The sequence below is a fragment of the Ctenopharyngodon idella genome, chromosome 24, assembly GCF_019924925.1.
Source record: "Ctenopharyngodon idella isolate HZGC_01 chromosome 24, HZGC01, whole genome shotgun sequence".
In the NCBI taxonomy this organism is placed as follows: domain Eukaryota; kingdom Metazoa; phylum Chordata; class Actinopteri; order Cypriniformes; family Xenocyprididae; genus Ctenopharyngodon; species Ctenopharyngodon idella.
In genome coordinates, this window is record NC_067243.1 from 19,457,262 (window position 1) to 19,475,284 (window position 18,023).

At 38.0% G+C, this 18,023-nt stretch overlaps 1 protein-coding gene across 2 annotated transcripts in view; it reads right to left on the minus strand.

The window, feature by feature from the left end:
- Window positions 1-18,023, minus strand: part of roraa (RAR-related orphan receptor A, paralog a) — a 342,660-nt gene that overhangs the window by 70,842 nt on the left and 253,795 nt on the right. Inside the window, exon 1 of one of the 2 annotated variants that reach the window (XM_051884029.1) lies at window positions 7,155-7,299. The exons of the other annotated variant lie outside the window; for it this stretch is intronic. Within the exon in view, the coding sequence (XP_051739989.1) occupies window positions 7,155-7,185 (31 nt within the window). The 5' untranslated portion in view covers window positions 7,186-7,299. Of the gene's footprint in view, window positions 1-7,154; window positions 7,300-18,023 lie in introns of those variants that run through there. 2 annotated transcript variants of the gene reach the window in all.

Here is an 18,023-nt window from a genome sequence, read left to right on the forward strand (position 1 = left end):
GGTTTGCCGCATTCAGCCAGTGAGAATGAGAGTAAAGAGCAAAGCGGTCTCACGCAATAATCTCACCTGCACCTGCAGGAGTGCATGGTGGACACCATGTGCACATAGACCTAAAACATACTGCGTGATTACAGCTGCATGTATATCAGTTAATAAGTTACACCCAAGGCACACCTAACTAACCTTGGCTTGGAGTAATAGATACAAGCCTCATTTGAATCTCAAAAGATTCTATAAACCCTGAACTGGTGGACCCAGGCACTCTTTGAAGACAAATGCGGCAGTGTTTGTCTGGGACCCCTGCACTTGTTCTTGTGCAGCCCTTCTACCCGCTTCCTCATTCTCATTGTCTTCAAATGAAAACAACCTCATACTCTTTTCCAACTGCATTTTAGTGTGAGAATAATCACCTTTCACCCTACTCTGTGTTTGAGAGGGTAGAGCATTTGTGCATGTGTGCGCTTCATGCGAGCACTCTCGGTGTGTGTGTAGGTGCAGCTGGACCTGTGGTGAATGTGTTATCAGTGAAGTACTGTGAGAAGGAGAATTCTGGCAGGCCTGAAATACATTCTGACAGCCCGAGACATCAAAGGATTCCTTACGACTGTGCTCTTAACGTGGAGTCAATGTAGGAAATTACTCCGAAGGCGTGAGACGACTATCCTTCTGAACAGTCAAATCTCACAAACATAAAAAAACCAATGCCTGATGCTTAACGAAATCTAAAGCAAATGGTAAATAATCAGTAGACCTTGTGTGTTTAATCAACAGGAAACAACATTCGCAACCCAATTAGTTTCGTAATGCAACATTTCAGTGTGAAATGGGATATTCAACAAGACAAAAATAAAGGAGGTGACTTGAGTTATCTGGCAGGAATTGATTGGATCACTGGCACCTGCTAGTTGAAAATTACTCTGGGTACAAGGAATATTCTAGGTTCATTACAGATTAGGCTTAATCAGCAGCACTTTGATTACCACAAAAATTAATTACAATTTTTCCTTAAAACAACAACAACAACAACATTTTGTTGACAGTGAGGCACTTACAATGAACCGAAGAGGGCCAATCCAAAAATGTTAAAATAACTCAATAGTATGTTTCAATAGTATGGCCACAAGATGTAAATTTTTACTTTTTTTTTTTTTGCTATGACAATGTATCATTTAAAGGTAGGATAGGCAATGTTTTCATAAACACTTTTTGTTATACTGGTTGAAACTGTCCTCACATTCTGATAGCAATCAATAATAGAAGTCGTCTAAATATTAAAAAATAAGTCTCGGGACCAAAAAAGTTGTAGACAGACAGTCACAGAGTGCCACAAACAAACAGCAGCTGCATTTTACAGTTCCTCCTGAACCAAAACAACAATCTTAGGCTGCGTTCACGCCATGTCATAACCGTAATTACGAGATGGCAACTCGTGAAGTTCTACTCAACACTGTTCACGTCCTCAGACTCAGATTTATGCGTTTCTATGTCAAAACTATCAACATCGAAATTAATCTGCAGCAGTCAAGTGGAACAAGTAAGAGCTCTGCAAGTTGTTTACATTTATTATTATCGTAATGTAATGTGCTTTGAGACATGAGGAAATGCAACGCCGTCTCTCAATCGCGACGCTTTGCAGACTCTTCTCTGACTTCATGTGTTTTGAAGGAGGCATGGCTTTTGAGATGCTCTGAATGGAGGGGGGTATCTTATGCTTTCAAAGCTAGCTTGCTATTGCTAGCCTCTCTGAAATTGCCTACCCTACCTTTAAAACCCTAAGATGACCATAAAAATGGCAGGGACCACCAAAAGCTTACATTTCTCCAAAAATCAACCCCATTTACTTGTAAACGCCTTACTGTAACACTGTTTTTTTTTAAGGGATAAAAACCAGGGATTTTTCAAAATTGTATTGAACCTGGAATATTCCTTCAAGAGGCCTTGGTGATATCAGCTGATAAGGAAAGTGGGGAAAGAAACATTTTGAACCTCAATAATGTGTATTTAAGTAGATAGGATTAATAATTGTTTCATGCTGACAAAATCTAATAGGATAAAATTAGCGCAGGTTTGATTGAGCAGAGAGGGAAGCATCTGATGTAACAAGGATCTATTTTCTTTGGAGTGGAGATTGTCTTGCCTGCCAAAAGGGTGAGTCGAGACTGGCACATGGGACTCATGCCAAACTGTCCGAGGCGCCAGGGCTCAGATGTAGCGTGAGGATGGGTGTGTCCGTGCATGGCATGGGTAACCAGGAGAAGTGCCAGACTACAATTCTTCAGAGAAGCTCTCCCCCCCCCCCCCCCTCCCTCTATTTTCTACTCTCTTTCGTCTCGATTTCACTCATTCATCCGCTCCACTTTCTCTCCCTCACCATCTTCAGACTGTCCGGATGCTTTGTCACACACACACACACACACCACTGGAGCTAAATCAAAAATCTATGCTCTCAATGGCCAGTCAATATCTCATTAAGCAGTCACCGTGCCCAAGCTGGCAGGTAATGCATTTCATAGTTCTGACACACACTCATACACACTCCGACAGCCTCTCTCTCACATGCCACACACTGTAATAACCTGTGGAAATGTGGCACTCAGTTTCTTTCACAAGTTGTGGTGGAATATGGTCACTCTACCTCTAAGGAGAATGATGACAGACTATGTGTTGTGTATGTGTGCGTGTATATGTTCTTATCAATCCAAAAACAACTTCCACATGCCAGGATTGATCCCATGGTTTGATCCAGTCATGTCTTTTGGCAGGTCTAGACTGGACTAGATTAAACTAGATTACAAAGCATTCAGACACATGCCTATCATTTATAATGCTGCAATGCCATTAAAGGATTAGTTCACTTCAGAATTAAAATGTCCTGATAATTTACTCACCCCATGTCATCAAAGATGTTTATGTCTGTCTTTCCTAAGTCGGAAAGAAATTAAGGTTTTTGAGGAAAACATTCCAGGATTTTTCTCCATATAGTTAACTTCAACAGTTACCAACGGGTTGAAGGTCCAAATTGCAGCTTCAGTGGAGCTTCAAAGGGCTCTACACGATCCCAGTCAAGGAATAAGGGTCTTATCTGGCGAAATGATCAGCCATTTTCTAAAAAAAAAATAAAAATTGTATACTTTTTAACCACAAACGCTCGTCTTGCACTGCTCTGCAATGTGTCTTGCATTACGTAATCACATTGGAAAGGTCACGCGTGACGTAGGCGAAAGTACCGCGGTAGGGCGAAAAACTCTGACTCATTTTTTTCGTCCGACATCATTGTTTCACCTTTTTTTGTAAAGGCCGTTTGACTTAGTCTTTGCCCGATTTCTTTGTAAACACTTGCTTGGTACTTCCGCCTACGTTACACATGACCTTTCCAACGTGATTACTTAATGCGTGGTGGATCGCAGAGCTAGTGCAAGATGAGCATTTGTGGTTAAAAAGTATATAATTTTTCCTTTTTTTAAAAAAACGATTGATCATTTCACTAGAGAAGACTCTTATTCCTCGGCTGGGATCGAGTAGAGCTCTTTTAAGCTGCACTGAAACTGTAATTTGGACCTTCAACCCGTTGGTAACTGTTGAAGTCCACTATATGGAGAAAAATCCTGGAATGTTTTCCTCAAAAACCTTAATTTCTTTTCAACTGAAGAAATACAGACATAAACATCTTGGATGACATGGGGGTGAGTAAATTATCAGCAAATTCTAATTCTGAAGTGAACTAATCCTTAATAAAAATATAAGTAATCTCCCTGAAGCAAAATTCTGATATAGAATACTCTGCAATGCTCTCCATTTACAAACCTCAGTATTCAAAAGTGCTGACAGAGTTAATGCCTGTGCTGTTAAACAATGACCTGCAAGAACAGGACCAAAGAAGAAGAGAAATTATGCAATACACAGCTATAGCGCCACCCCTGGCTACCATAAGAATGCAACCATTTTTAAATAGCTTTCTTACAAATTTCAGAATACAAGATGATGATAAAGTTCAAGTATAGCTAGTTTTTTTGCCCATCAGAATAAAATCTCAATCTGACCATGAACCTGCCACTCAAACAGGCATGTGAATAACATATAAGATGATAATTTTTCCACCTTTATTTTAACACAACTTTCAAGAGCCATCATTATTACAAATTCTTCTTCAAATGTGAATTTTTACATTTTAAAACTGCCAAAAATGCTTAAAATGTTTAATGCAAAAACATTAACACCATACCAAGTGGCATAATATCTAAGCTTAAATATCCATAAAAGTGACTCCTTACCGCACTCCATTGCGCCACTGCAGAAATAGTCCACTTAACACTCCATGCTGGCCAGTAATCTTGCTCTTTATTTTTAACCCTAGCTTTTGGGCTACATCTTTACTTCACCTTAATCTGATTTTGCCTGCCCTCTTTCTGTCCTTTGTGGCTAACTGGATTACAGGCAATCTTGTTAACCTCTGCTGTGTTACCGAAGAGCCCAGAGAATCACACTAGTCAACAGCACTCTACTAGTCTAGCGACTAAAGAGGGAAAGAGCAAACCACTAACGTTCACTTCAGCATGCAAATGTTATTTGCCTTGACTTTGTTTGTAACGTCTACATGCGTATACATTCATTCTAGTCTGGTACTTTTCAGAACACATGCAGCAAAACACACAAAAAAGATCTTTTCCAACACACTTTATAGCTTATTAAAGGGTTAATTACCACTCAGATGAAACAGACCTGTTTTTTTCTGTCTTTGGCACATCAAACAACTTTCTTTAATTATGTAATTAATATTTGGAGTTTTCATCTTAATTGTGTGGAGCAGGCTATCTCATTTGCATAGGGTAATGAGAGGGATGTTTCCATTACAGGTAATTAGGTACTTGAGAGGCAAGTGTGTGGCTAGAAGGCTGGGAAAGAGGAAAGGAAAAAGGAGGGATGACGGGTACGATCGGAAAAAAGACAGATAACCGTATCACGTTACTGAACAAGGAGGCGTTAGCGTCTGTAACGACATGCCTGTCAAATGACTTAGGCTAGTAATTGCCTGACGTGAACGAAATGTGGTTTCACAGCGAAATCAGTGTCACAATCAGTCGACTGCTCTGATAATAATGCTGAACTGAAATTATTCATAATTCTAATATGACATTAAATTCTATGAATGCATTAACAACAACAAAAACAACAACATAAATACATAAATAAATAGTAATTATTCATGATTTGTAACTTTCAGCAATGCAAATGAAATTGTGTAAAAAAAAAAATACAGTCCCACTTTATATTAAGTGGCCTTAACTACTATATAATTACATCAAAAAATAAGTATGGTGGTATGGGTAGGGTTAAGGTGTAAGTGATGGGTCAACAGTGTAATTACAATGTAATTACAGATGTAATTACAATGTAATTACATGCAGTTATTTTTAAAATACAAGTACAATAAAAAAAAAACATGTACACACACAATAAGTGCATTGTATAAAATGATTAATTTAAATGTAAAATGTTAAGGCCACTTAATATAAAGTGGGACCAAAAATACAATAGAAGATGTCTAAAAACACACAATTCTATCAAAATATTGTAACTGATTCACTGCAATTATCAATCTCTAGTAAGTATCAATCTCTGTAAGACATTAGGAAATTATTAAATAGTTAGACACACTGTAGATGTGGTTTGGTTGTAAGATTATGGATTCCTCCAGTCTCCAAGAGCTCTATTTTCAGTTTGTAAGCCTCTTCAGAACAACCCACACATGAGACCCGAGGTCAGAGGCTATCTCATACACCTGCTCCAGCTCCACAACACAAACTTGCACGATCTTACCCACAATCACACACACACACACTTTTTAACAGCCACATGCATGCAAAAAACGAAACCCACATGCACACTTAAACAAGGCGCTCTCATATTCAGATGCAGGTTCAGGTATGAACAAATCAAACACTCAAAGATCAGAAGAAATAGCTTATAAAACATGTGCTTCAATACAATTCCTTGCAAGTCGGAAAATTTGCATATATATTTAATTACGCAAAAAAACACATAAATAAGGCTTAGCGATGCATTTTGATGAAAAAAGCAATACATTAATATGTATGCTATTTAACTCAGCCTCAACATACATATACCAGAATTACGAGGCGGTTCAGTGTTGTGGTAATGCAATAACTGCGAGTGCAGTGGAGGTGAACTGTCGAAAAGCTTTCAGTGGGAGATACACGGAGAGGGTGCGAAGGAGAAGAGTGGTGTTACCGCGGCTCAACACCAACATCCATTGCTTTTTCCACTCTCAACACCTCTCGCCTAATACAGAATGACAGCTGTGTGTGTGCGCGTGCAGAGAGGAGGGGGTGTGTGTGGTGACATGGAGCGCTAATGGATCGGAGAGTGTAAATGTATTTTAAAGTGTATATATACAAAAGAAAGACTTCAAATGAAAAGGAATGAATATGAGCATGCAGGTTATCCAGCCCAGAGGCGGCGGATGAGTGTGTGTTATGGCGGGGGGTTGGGTCCGCCAAGCAGGATTACGGAGGCATGATCAACACCAGTATAGTGGTGTGGCGTTCACCCTGTTTGTTCACGGCCCAAAAAAATAGGTCAGTGGAACACGACATATGCCAACGTCAACCAAAACGACTGGTAGTCGACATGTCCTGTGTCCTAACTCAAACTCTCCTCGACCTCTTCCCTTCAACAACACAAACACACACACAAAAACTCTCATTTCTGACTTGGGACAACGAGACCCCTAGTTCTTGAAAAGCTGACTACTTAAAATAACCAAAAAATATTAAATTTGCTTTCCATTTATCTGAGATTTTCCAGTGTAGCTCAGGAATGGGAAAAACCAGGTATCAGCATCTTTTCTTTTTTCTTTTTTTTTTGACATTCAGCTGCTTCAGAACTTTGTCATTCCTATCAAAGCACTAACTTAATTTCTTTGCATAATAGAAATATATGACAAAGCCACAACTTAATTCTACTGGAATAAAAACTTGCACAAGCCAGCAACTCTCTCTCTCTCTCTTTACATGAGACGCTCAAACAGAGAGTTGGCTGACTATAAATAAAGCCCTTTGCAGCACGACTCGCTTGCAAAAAAGGAAGTTTACAAAAAGGACAGACAAAGCCTCAGCATGCTTTTCTCCTCTTACCTTTCATAGCTGAAATCACAAAATACATCATTAAGCTCGGCGGTCCATAGGCGAGCGGTCTTGCGAGTGCTAGCGCGAGCAGTCCACTGCTGTTTCAGCAGCAGCTGGCCAGCATAGCTCTGCCGCTCAGCTGCGCTCGCATGACCACACCAGAATCCATGTGACTCTGACATCAGCGCTCTCTCACTCTTGGGCCCGCCTCTGGGTTGTGATTGGCAGAGGAGCGGCCAATGAGAGGAGAGGGGGAGGAGAAAAGGGGGTTGGGTCTTTTTCTACAGACTGCAGTGGCTGTGACCGGGGCTGATGGGATGGTTGAGGGGGGTTCAGGGCTGCTGTCACTGTCTCTTGTGCTTTATCGCCAACAAGAGAAAGTCATAACAGAAGCACAATGCAAACAAGTTTTTTTTCACCTCTCAATCATGATGGTAGAAGAATTTCAAGAATGTTTAGTGTGATTACAAAAAAAAAGGCCAACTAGAAGGCATTTTAAAATGATTAAATTAAAGTATTGTGAAATGATCTATCTATCTATCTATCTATCTATCTATCTATCTATCTATCTATCATCTAGGTGTAAGTTATTATAGAATAATTACATTTATTAAGTGACAGTGAAATTATTAAGCCACAACTTAAAAATTATTGGCTAAAACTTTTTAAGTTACAAATTACAGACACATGCTATGATCAACCTAGGGCCCTTTAAAATTTAAAACTTGACTAATGTTTAGTGTGATATAAAAAAGTAGTGAAAGACTTAAGCTAAATTACATAAACATGCCATCTATCTATCTATCTATCTATCTATCTATCTATCTATCTATCTATCTAGGTGTTAAAAGTTATTATAGAATACATTTATTGAGTGAAATTAAGCTACAACTTAAAATTTTTAAGTTGTAGCTAAATTACAGACACATGCGAACAACCTAGGGCCCTTCAAAATGTAAAACTTGACTAATATTTTGACTAAAATTCTGTACTAGGCAGTTCACTAATTTAACCACTGCTGCAAAAAACAAAACAAAAACAATATAATATAGACAGACAGACAGATAGATAGATAGATAGATGGATAGACATATAGATAGATTTTATAAACATTTTTTATAATTTGTATATATAAAAAAAAAACTACATTTAAAAAATCTAGATTAAATAGTTTACCTCACTAATCTGGTTTTGAGTTGACTATTTGTGACCCATTCTTAGGGACTAATTCCTTAAAATACAAGAGGCCCTGAGCAATTTTTTACATCTCCTTCATTTAGTGGACACCAATTCTTCACAGGGCCCGGGACATGTTCCCAACCGACAAACACCCTGCCATCCCTGGTATGTGTATATATATATAATGTAACTAATGCTTTAGCAATGCAAAGTTTATGCCAATAAAGCTGTTGAACAAAACAGGAGGGGTAGAAAAAGGCAAGAGTCAAAAAAATGTCATGTTTTTCTTTTGTCTTGGCGCTTTGGCGGCAGTCTCTTGCTTCCTGTGTGCTAATATTAGCCGGGCAGATGAGGCTGCAAGCAACTCCAGATGTTTTCAGAGAGAGAGAGAGAGAGAGAGAGAGCGTGTTACTGGCCGTTTCTCTGACCTCCCTCCAGGAGGCTGGTTTCATCTTTTCCTCTCTCGCTGCTCGGTGTCCTGCCTGCTGAGAGAGGCGCTCACACGGGCTGCCCTGGCAGCTGAGCTCCAGAAGATAGCAGGAGAGAGAAGAAGAGAGAGAGGCTCATACTGATCCTCCCACCACACAGTGACTGTCTGATGAGTTTCACTATCTCACCATCCTTTTCATTTTCTCTCTCCATTGCTCCGTCGGAGACCCCCTCCCCCTCGTGAGCTCTCTCTCTCTTGCTCTCTCTCACTCTCTAATAATCTGCTCAGGCTTCTTAGCAGCTGGCTGCTCATGATTCTGGTCTTAGAGAGAGCTGGCTCCGGCCACAAACCAAACCCAGCTCCATTTTGAGCCTCATAAATGAGCCCCTGCTCTTCTCATCTCCACCCTGGACTAATGTGAATCTGAGATAGCAATATTTCAGTGCTTTAAAAAGAAAAGGGGGGTTGGGAATCATATTATTAAAGCATCTTCTATAATATACCATTGAGCTGTTTTTTTTGTTTGTTTGTTTGTTTTAATGATGCTATTGCACTGTAAAAAAAAAAAAAAAAAAGAATTGTTGGTTTAACTTAAAGTAAGTTTTGAGTTCATTGAAATTACAAATTTCAGTTAATACAACAAAGGCGATTGGTTTATTCAACTGAAACTCAAAATATTATGTTATCTGAACCACATTAAGTTGATTTGACAAAAAAAAAAAGAACATCTTGTAATAAATCATGATTTTTTTTTTTTTTTTACAGTGTGTCAATGCACTGTGAATAATATTTAAATTAATTAATATGCCCTCTAATAAAAAAAAATATATTATTGAACATTCTACTAAAATGTACACCATTGTAGTGGATTTTTTTTTTTAAAGGATTTATTCCTAATGTAATTATAATTTAAATAATTTAATTATAACTTAAATAATGGATTCATGAATTATTAAATCTCTCTCACACACACATTGGGTTTCCATATTTTATGGGGACTTTCTATAGACATTATGATTTTATACTATAAAAATTATAGAATTTTACACTGTAAAAAAAGAACTGTTTGTTTAACTTAAAAAAGTAAGTTACCTAGTTGCCTTAAAATTTTGAGTTCACTGAAATTAAAAATTTGAGTTTAGACAATGAAGGCGATTGGTTTAATCAACAGAAACTCAAAATATTGTGTTATCTGAACTACATTAATTATCTAAGTTGATTTGACAAAAGAAAAAATGTTATGATAACAAATCAATAAAATATTATATTTTTAATATTTTTACAGTGTATCCCCTAACCCTAACCCTACAAATTTTTATTTATTAAATTTTCACATAAAAAAAAAAATTATAATAATAATAATTTAATATGATTTATAAGCTGTCTTCCACATGGGGACCAAAAAATATCCCCACAAGGACAAATATTTCTGTTACTGCTATCCATGTGGGGACATTTTGTCCCCATAATGTGGGGTTTACCAGGAGCTTTGGTGTTTTACTGATAAGCTGTTGTAGCAATGGTATTTTAATAGAAACTATTGTTAGCAAAGTACAATTTGTTAGCGTTATAAACATTTCTGTATGTGTGATAGGCTAAGGGTAAAATCACTGTTTACCTGAACGGCTGTGGTTGCTATGCTAATTTAACACTAAATGAGCAGGAATAACTGTGCTGTGAATCCCCTGAAAAAAAAAAAATGCAAATACACACTCCACACCTGATGCCATAAATCTCCGAAATTACCGTCTGATCACGACCTCTTGTGTGATCCATTAGAGGCAGCGAAAATAAATTAACTCATGTTATGTCAACACTAATCCGTCAACGGTCTCCGCTTAATAAGCAAAATATAATTTCCCCTCCATGATTATCAAATGAGGTGTATCATAGCTGAAAATTAGCCACGTTGAAGCAGCCGCAAAGTTGAATTAGCCGCCATGGAGGTAGTTTAGCTCGTGTCACGCTGTGCTGTTAGCATTAGTGCTAGCGGTGGGTTGTTTTGCCTCCATTAAGCTACTGTGTTTTTGACCGTGTGGTACTTGCGCTCATTGGATGAGTCAGTCCAACTGCAGCTTGTGGTAAGGTTAAACTGTTTCACTCTGTTGAGATACTTGTGGTCGGTAGGTAAGCAACAGTGCTGTGGTTAGAGCAGACTGCTGCGAGAAAGGGTTTCAGAACAGCGTGCCTCTGGGCAGTGCAGTTCAGGTGCATACGTGTGTACGTGGAGTGGAAAAAAGGCTACATGTGCACTTGCATGCAAAAACTAACAGCACGTTTTCATCTTCCTAAACCTTTAGATTTCAGTGCGATAACCCAAGATTAGACTTCAAATATGTTATCAGTAATGGTGAAAAAAGAAGTCTGTGGCTTTGAGAGTTACAGATGAAAAGGAAAGTGGAACATTTGTCATGTGCAAGATTGTTTGCAACTGTAGCTCATACAACTTCTCAACTTTGCATATACATTATCACATGATATGGCACTCATTATATAGCCAAAGAGTATCAGATAATAAAACTGATATACAAAAGCATTACTCTCTACAAAATGCTAGGCTTTTAGACCAGTGAGGCATGTCAAATCACACTCTGTAATTTCCTAGTATGTCCCCAACTAGTCACTGGAGACGTCGGCATCTACAAGGTGTCAAAAATCAAACTGTGAAGAACTGCAACAATCGGCGGAGGAATTAAGTGGTGTTAATGGCAACAGCTGCCACCAGACAGGCCTCGTCTTCTCCGCTCAATACCCTGGAATGCATTTCTCTCTCTTTTAAACATGGCTTTCCCAAACTCAGAACCAAGGGCTATGAAGTTTGATGGCAGTCTCAGAAGATGCCACCTATTTTCAGGCAATGAATTGATTAAATTGGTTTGTTTCAATCACATCACTAACCCAACCCAGTGACCGTGAATTGCCAAGTAGGACACATTCTTGGATCAGCATCCTTAATGGTCCTGGTACAACCTTCTAATCAACTGATCAGATTATAGGGATAGGGATAAAGGGTTATGGGTCAAGGGCTTGAACAATGTTCTTCCAAATAAAGCGGTTTTGTTCAGATTTAGGGTTGATATTTGGGTTAGGGTTAGGAGAGATACTTTCAAGAGGAACATTGTTCAAGGACCAACAAAAGGAACACGTTTTACTTCGCAAAATAATGGTGACCAATGAATCAAAACCTAAAACTGTTGAACATGATTTCACCAAGTACAACATGTACCTGGATCAATGCCTTTGTTAATCCTGGAACAACATTTCAATCAACCAATCAGATTTAAGGGGCAAGTTTACGGTTTATGTCAAGTTTAGGCTTACAGCCAGGGTTAAGTGCTTCTACATCAGTTTTATTCACATATTTTTTTCTCTCTGATTGTAGGGATAAGTTACGGGTAGGGTTAGGTTTAGGGGTAGGGCTTATCTTTATTAGCACTAATTTTTCAGACAGAAATGTTGTTCCAGGATCAACACAATATGTTGATCCAGGAACATGTCTTACTTGGCAAAATCACAGTGACCCCCTAAAACTGGTCGCCTTGATTTCGTCAAGTAAAATTTGTTCCTGGACCAACATCTTCTGTTGATCCTGGAACGACATTCCTGTCCAAAAACATAGTCCCACCCCTATACCTATCCCTAAACTTAACCCTAACCATCATTTGCACTTAAAATAAAAGGGAAACGATTGGTGAATAAGAAGCATCTAACCCTGGTTTTAAGTCTAAACTTGATATCTACAGCTAACTCAAATTTGTTTGAAATGTTGTTCCAGGATCACATACTAATTGGTGAAATCAATCACCCCCTAGAACCACAAGGCAAAGATTGGTTGACAAGAAGTTCCTGTTCCAGGAACAATAACAGATGTTGATCCAGGAACATCCCACTTTTGTAAATAACATGAAACATAACACGAGGTGAATGAGTTCAGGAAAGTGTACAACCTTTGTTTACACCACGTTTCATGTGCCATTTTGCCTCAAGCATAGGTACAATCCAATCTGGTTCTTCATAAAACATAAGTAAAGAACCCTAACCCAACAAGGTGATTTTCTAACCAGCTTATATCAAATATTGGCCCAGCGTGGGTGTATCCCTACCAAAGTACAGTGTGGGCCAAAGGTGGGCTCTGTCAATCTTTCCCGGTCTCTCTCCATAAACACAGCAGCCCTAGTCAAGTGTCTGGCTCTCCACCTCCTGATTAATTCAAGCAAATGTATTTATTGTAAACAACCCCTGTGGGATGGAATTCAATTGAGAGGGGACGCAGAGCATCCACTGGTGCCCCCGAGGAGCCAGGCGGAGGACTGCAGCCGATAATGGGCTCATTAGCAGTCTGTCAGTAGCATCCCACGCACGGGCAGAACAGCAGCTGATCCTCTATCCTCTTTAACTCTTGCCTCTCCTCAACACTGAAACCAAAGCTCCATAGAGGGAAGGAGTTTGCTTTAATGGAACACAGAGCATGTAAGTGAAGACTACATGAGCTCTAAATGCCCCTCATAAAAGTGTGAATGATTCATCAGCACATTATTTGAAAGAAAAAAGTTTGTTTTCAGAATGTAAAATGCACTTTCTCCAAATCTGAAACTACTAGAGGCATGCAACTGGAGTTTGACTATTTATATATTTAATAAATTTATTTAATAAAATGTTCTTGAAGATTAACCAGTAGAGCATAGCGCTAACAATGGCAAAAAGGCCAGTTTTTAGTATGGTTTGAGCTAGAGAAAACAACATTTGTGATACCTATGTTGTCAGATTTTATTACTGATTTGTAATGTGTTATTTGTAGATAATTTGGACCAACAAATTTTGGTCTTTTTCAATTCAAGTAGATTTTGCTGTAAAATGTAGGAATTTAAACACTCTCATGAAGGGTATTAGCATGCTAACAGTAGCATGCTAACAGCAACTGTTAACAATGACTGTCAACAAACATAATTTGGACCAACAAATTTTGGTCTTTCTCAATTCAAGTAGATGGTGCTGTAAAATGTAGGTATTTAGAAACTCACAAGAAGGGTTTTATCATGCTAACAGTAACTGTTAACAATGACTGTCAACAAACATAATTTGAACCAACAAATTTGGTCTTTCTCAATTCAAGTAGATGGTGCTGTAAAATGTAGCAATTTAAACACTCTCAGTGTTTCATCATGCTAACAGTAGCATGCTAACAGTAACTGTTAACAGTGACTGTCAACAAACATAATCTGGAACAAAAAATTTTGGTCTTTCTCAATTCAAGTAGATGGTGCTGTAAAATGTTGATATTTAGAAACACTCATGAGGGGTTTTATCATGCTAACAGTAGCATGCTAACAGTAACTGTTAACAGTGACTGTCAACAAACTGAAACACTTTCATTTAGAGGTTCTGCCTCTAAATTTATCCACTGTAAAGCACTGCTGCTCAAAAAAAAAAAAAATCTAGTTACGACCTCAACCTCACCAAACAACTAGTTGGTTTTAGAACAACTGACTCTGATCCTAATTATTTCACACTGAATATTCTGTTTTATTCTGAAATATTATGCAAGTTAAATGTGTTACAAATGCTGTTTCAAGTCATATCTTACTGCACCCAGACTAGCCTACACTCCAGTATTGTCACAGGCAGCTTTAACTTCTAATGTGTTATGTTTCTCAGCACCCAAAACCACATCCTTACATAATATACACAGTAGCCTGTGTGCTACAGTCACCTACTCTTTGTTTCAAGGTTTATTAAAACCCAAAGGGAAAGTGAAGAGGATGATGGTCTCACAGAGACATTTCGATCTACAGCTCACAGGAAGGAACTAATATCAGTCTATCAACAGCATACATCCAACAACATGATCACCAGATAGAGGCCAAAGCTTCTGCTTTATCTAGATTAAGCCAAGAGTTTCTGTTACAGACCATCCTGACGGTAGTAACAACAGATATATCATTGAAGTGGCACTTTCTTGTAATGCCGAAAGTGACACGGCAGCCAGCTCAGACCATTACTGAATTAACAAGTCACCCCTAAATACACACCAACAACCTCAATATGGATCAGTTTAATATATATATGCCGAAGAGTGCGGGAGCACAATATCAAACCGTAAGCGCACAAGCCCATATAAAACAATCATAAACCAATTTAGAGCCATTCCAGGCAATTTCCTGTGGCTTCCATCTGAGAAGAGGACTTCAATAAATCACTCCGACAACAAGGGGAATATCTATTTCCAGGATAAATAGACAAGACTATTGGGCTTCTTTTCGTTGAAAGAGAGGGAGACGTTACAGAGGGAGTTCAAACACACACACAAAGAAAACAACATTGAAAGGATTTAGAGAATTAGTATGTTTTTTCTTTTGAGAAACACTGAGTTCATTTTCAAAAATTTTTAGCACTGATTTAATAATCAAGAAATGATATATAATTGAGATGTTTGATCAGAGACATGCTTAACCACCACAAAAAAAGTATCATCATTAAAAACTAATCTTTGAAATCAGCATTGGAGTGTTTGATTTCTGAAGACCACTTTCTTACTCTAAATGTCAAGTTTGAATCTCACAGAAGACGAAGAAAGAGGGTTATACGACCAAAATGAATCCCCTCATCAAGATCCAGACAAAATGTGCTCCCAGTAGCATCGAACAAAACCAAAAATGGGCCAGTTTCTTCGTTAGTGTGCGATATAATGACACTATGCTCCAAAGAATGACTCAGCCTCAGTTTGGGAAGCAATTATTGAAAAATGGGCCAATGTGATTGGTTTCATTGCACATTTTGGATACCACTTTGGGGAGACGGCTTAAAATAAAATATTGCCAAATACCCACTTTTTACTGGAACATGTATGAATTAATTTTCAGGTTTTATATTTAAAAACTGTAGGCTTTTGTTGAAACTCTTTATAGCTCTTTTATTTTCTGACTAAGAAACATTTCTTTTTCCCAAAAACATTTACAAAATCATCAAAATGTAATTGTGCTGTAAGCAAAGATTAATAATCAACAAAATAAAAGGAGCCAAGTCACCAGACGAAACGTCTAGAGCAAATACAAACAGACTTGCCAAGAACAAAGCACGGAGACCAGAGACAGAAAGCTCTGTTTGACATGTTACTCAAACAAATCTCCAATCCTCCTCTACACTGAGCGTGTTTACTTCAAATTAAATTTGAACCCTTCCAGGTATTAATAATATGGAGACGTTTGGCAGTAAACAATTTGATAAGCATTAAACTCCCCTTGTGCTCGGTCTAATTGAAAACATCAGATGGCCCCAAGCGGCTGTTTGCTTGCTGTTGCCGTCGATGTTGTCGCTGCTCGGTTAGTTTTAATAGAGCAGAGATGTCAAACCAATTTCTTTGTCTTTGGGCATTTTCTTGTGTTGCCGACGTGGCTGAAAGAGACAAACAAATAAATGTGTTTATGAGATTAATTTGAGAGCGGTAGAGAGAGGCAGTCAAGGTGAGCTGCGAATCGCTAATAGCAAGGACAAAAAAAATAAGGAAAAAAAATGCTCAGAGGACCGAGGTGAAAATACTTCAAAAATGAGAATAAGTGCCTCAGGTGTGGGATCCTATTTAAGATCATATCAACCGATAGATTTAACCGACTGGAGGATTTGTGCTTCACTACGGTAAATGTGTATCGCCTTAGAGCTTAAGAAAAGAGAATAAAAAATGAGTTTTTCTGTCTTAAAAAATATGCGAAGATCTCATCCAAGTCTTTGGAAAGAGAGTTTGAGAGAAGGAGACAAGGAGGAGGAGGGGACATAACACCATGTACCGGGGTCTGAACCGGGGCCAGGAAGAGATGTTCAGCATCCTAATGATCTCTTTCTTCCTCCCCGTGAAGCCGCACGAAACTCCCTCTCACTGAAAAAAAAGGAAGTGGAGGTGATTGGGAGGGGAACCTCGCCTGCGTCTCTACAGGAAGTAGGGCAGGTGATTTTGGGTGTGATAATTACGGTCATAACTAGGCATGAGGGATAGGTAATGGCCCTTCTTATCCTTCATGTGGAGCGTCTGCGGTCACAGTGACTGTCGAAGGCAAAAAGCATGATTATGTTTTTCTTTGCGTGCTACTATGACTGCTGTACGAGCCACGGCAACTGCTGAAAAGGGCAGCGGGGGAGCGTGGCCTTTGAGGGGGAAGTTAACGAATGAACTTCATTATTGAGGAGCATACCAGGGAGACCCCCTGGAGCGGGTGATGTATTACCCCGTGTCAAGGAAACATGCAACGTCCTCCCCCAAAACACACTACATCCTCAATGCCAAACGACCACATCAAATCTGAAAGAAGGCATAGGTGAACAGAAAGTTTACTTAAGATAAACAGAATAACAGAAGATAAAGGCATTTCATTCTGAAAAAAAAAAAATTAAAAATAGGGATGTAAAAATAAGTTTACTTAAGATTTTGTAAGGAATAATACAAGAAATTGGCAGCTGTACATTATAAAAAGAAAAAAAAAAAAAAAAAAACTGAAAAAAGAGATATATAAACCAAAAAGAAAAGAAAAGAAAAGAAAAGAAAAGAAAAGAAAAAAGTGTACTTAAATGGAAATGAAAAATAAGAATAACCCAATGTGGTAGCTGTACAAATTAAAATAAACAACTTTGAAAAATGGGGTTGAGTAAAGAAAATGTTTACTTTTAGAGGCCACATGAAAAATAAAAGAATAACACAAGAAAATGGCAGTTGTACATATCAACCAAAAAAAGGAAATACAAGAACAATTTTGAAAAAAGAGATGAGTAAACAAACAAACAAAATTTTACTTGAATGATGTCTTGAAAAATAAGAGTACACCCCCCCCCAAAAAAAAACAACATAACATAACATAACATAACATAAAACAAAACTTGTATGAAATATTGAAGCTTAATCTTCAGGTTTTATATTTAAAAACTGTAGGCTTTTGTTGAAACTCTTTATAGCTCTTTTATTTTCTGACTAAGAAACATTTCCTTTTCAAAGAATTTTTCCAAAATCATCAAAATGTAATTGGGCTGTAAGCAAAGATTAATAATCAACAAAATAAAAGGAGCCAAGTCACCAGACGAAACATCTAGAGCAAATACAAACAGACTTACAGCAAATACAAACAGACAAACAAAACAAAACACAAAACAAACAAAACAAAACAAAAAACACAACAAAACAAAACAAAACAAAAAACTGGCTACAAATAAACAACTCTGGCAGACAGGGTTGCGTAATTAAATGTTTACATTAGATTCTGCATAAAAAATAAAAATAGTAACTCAAG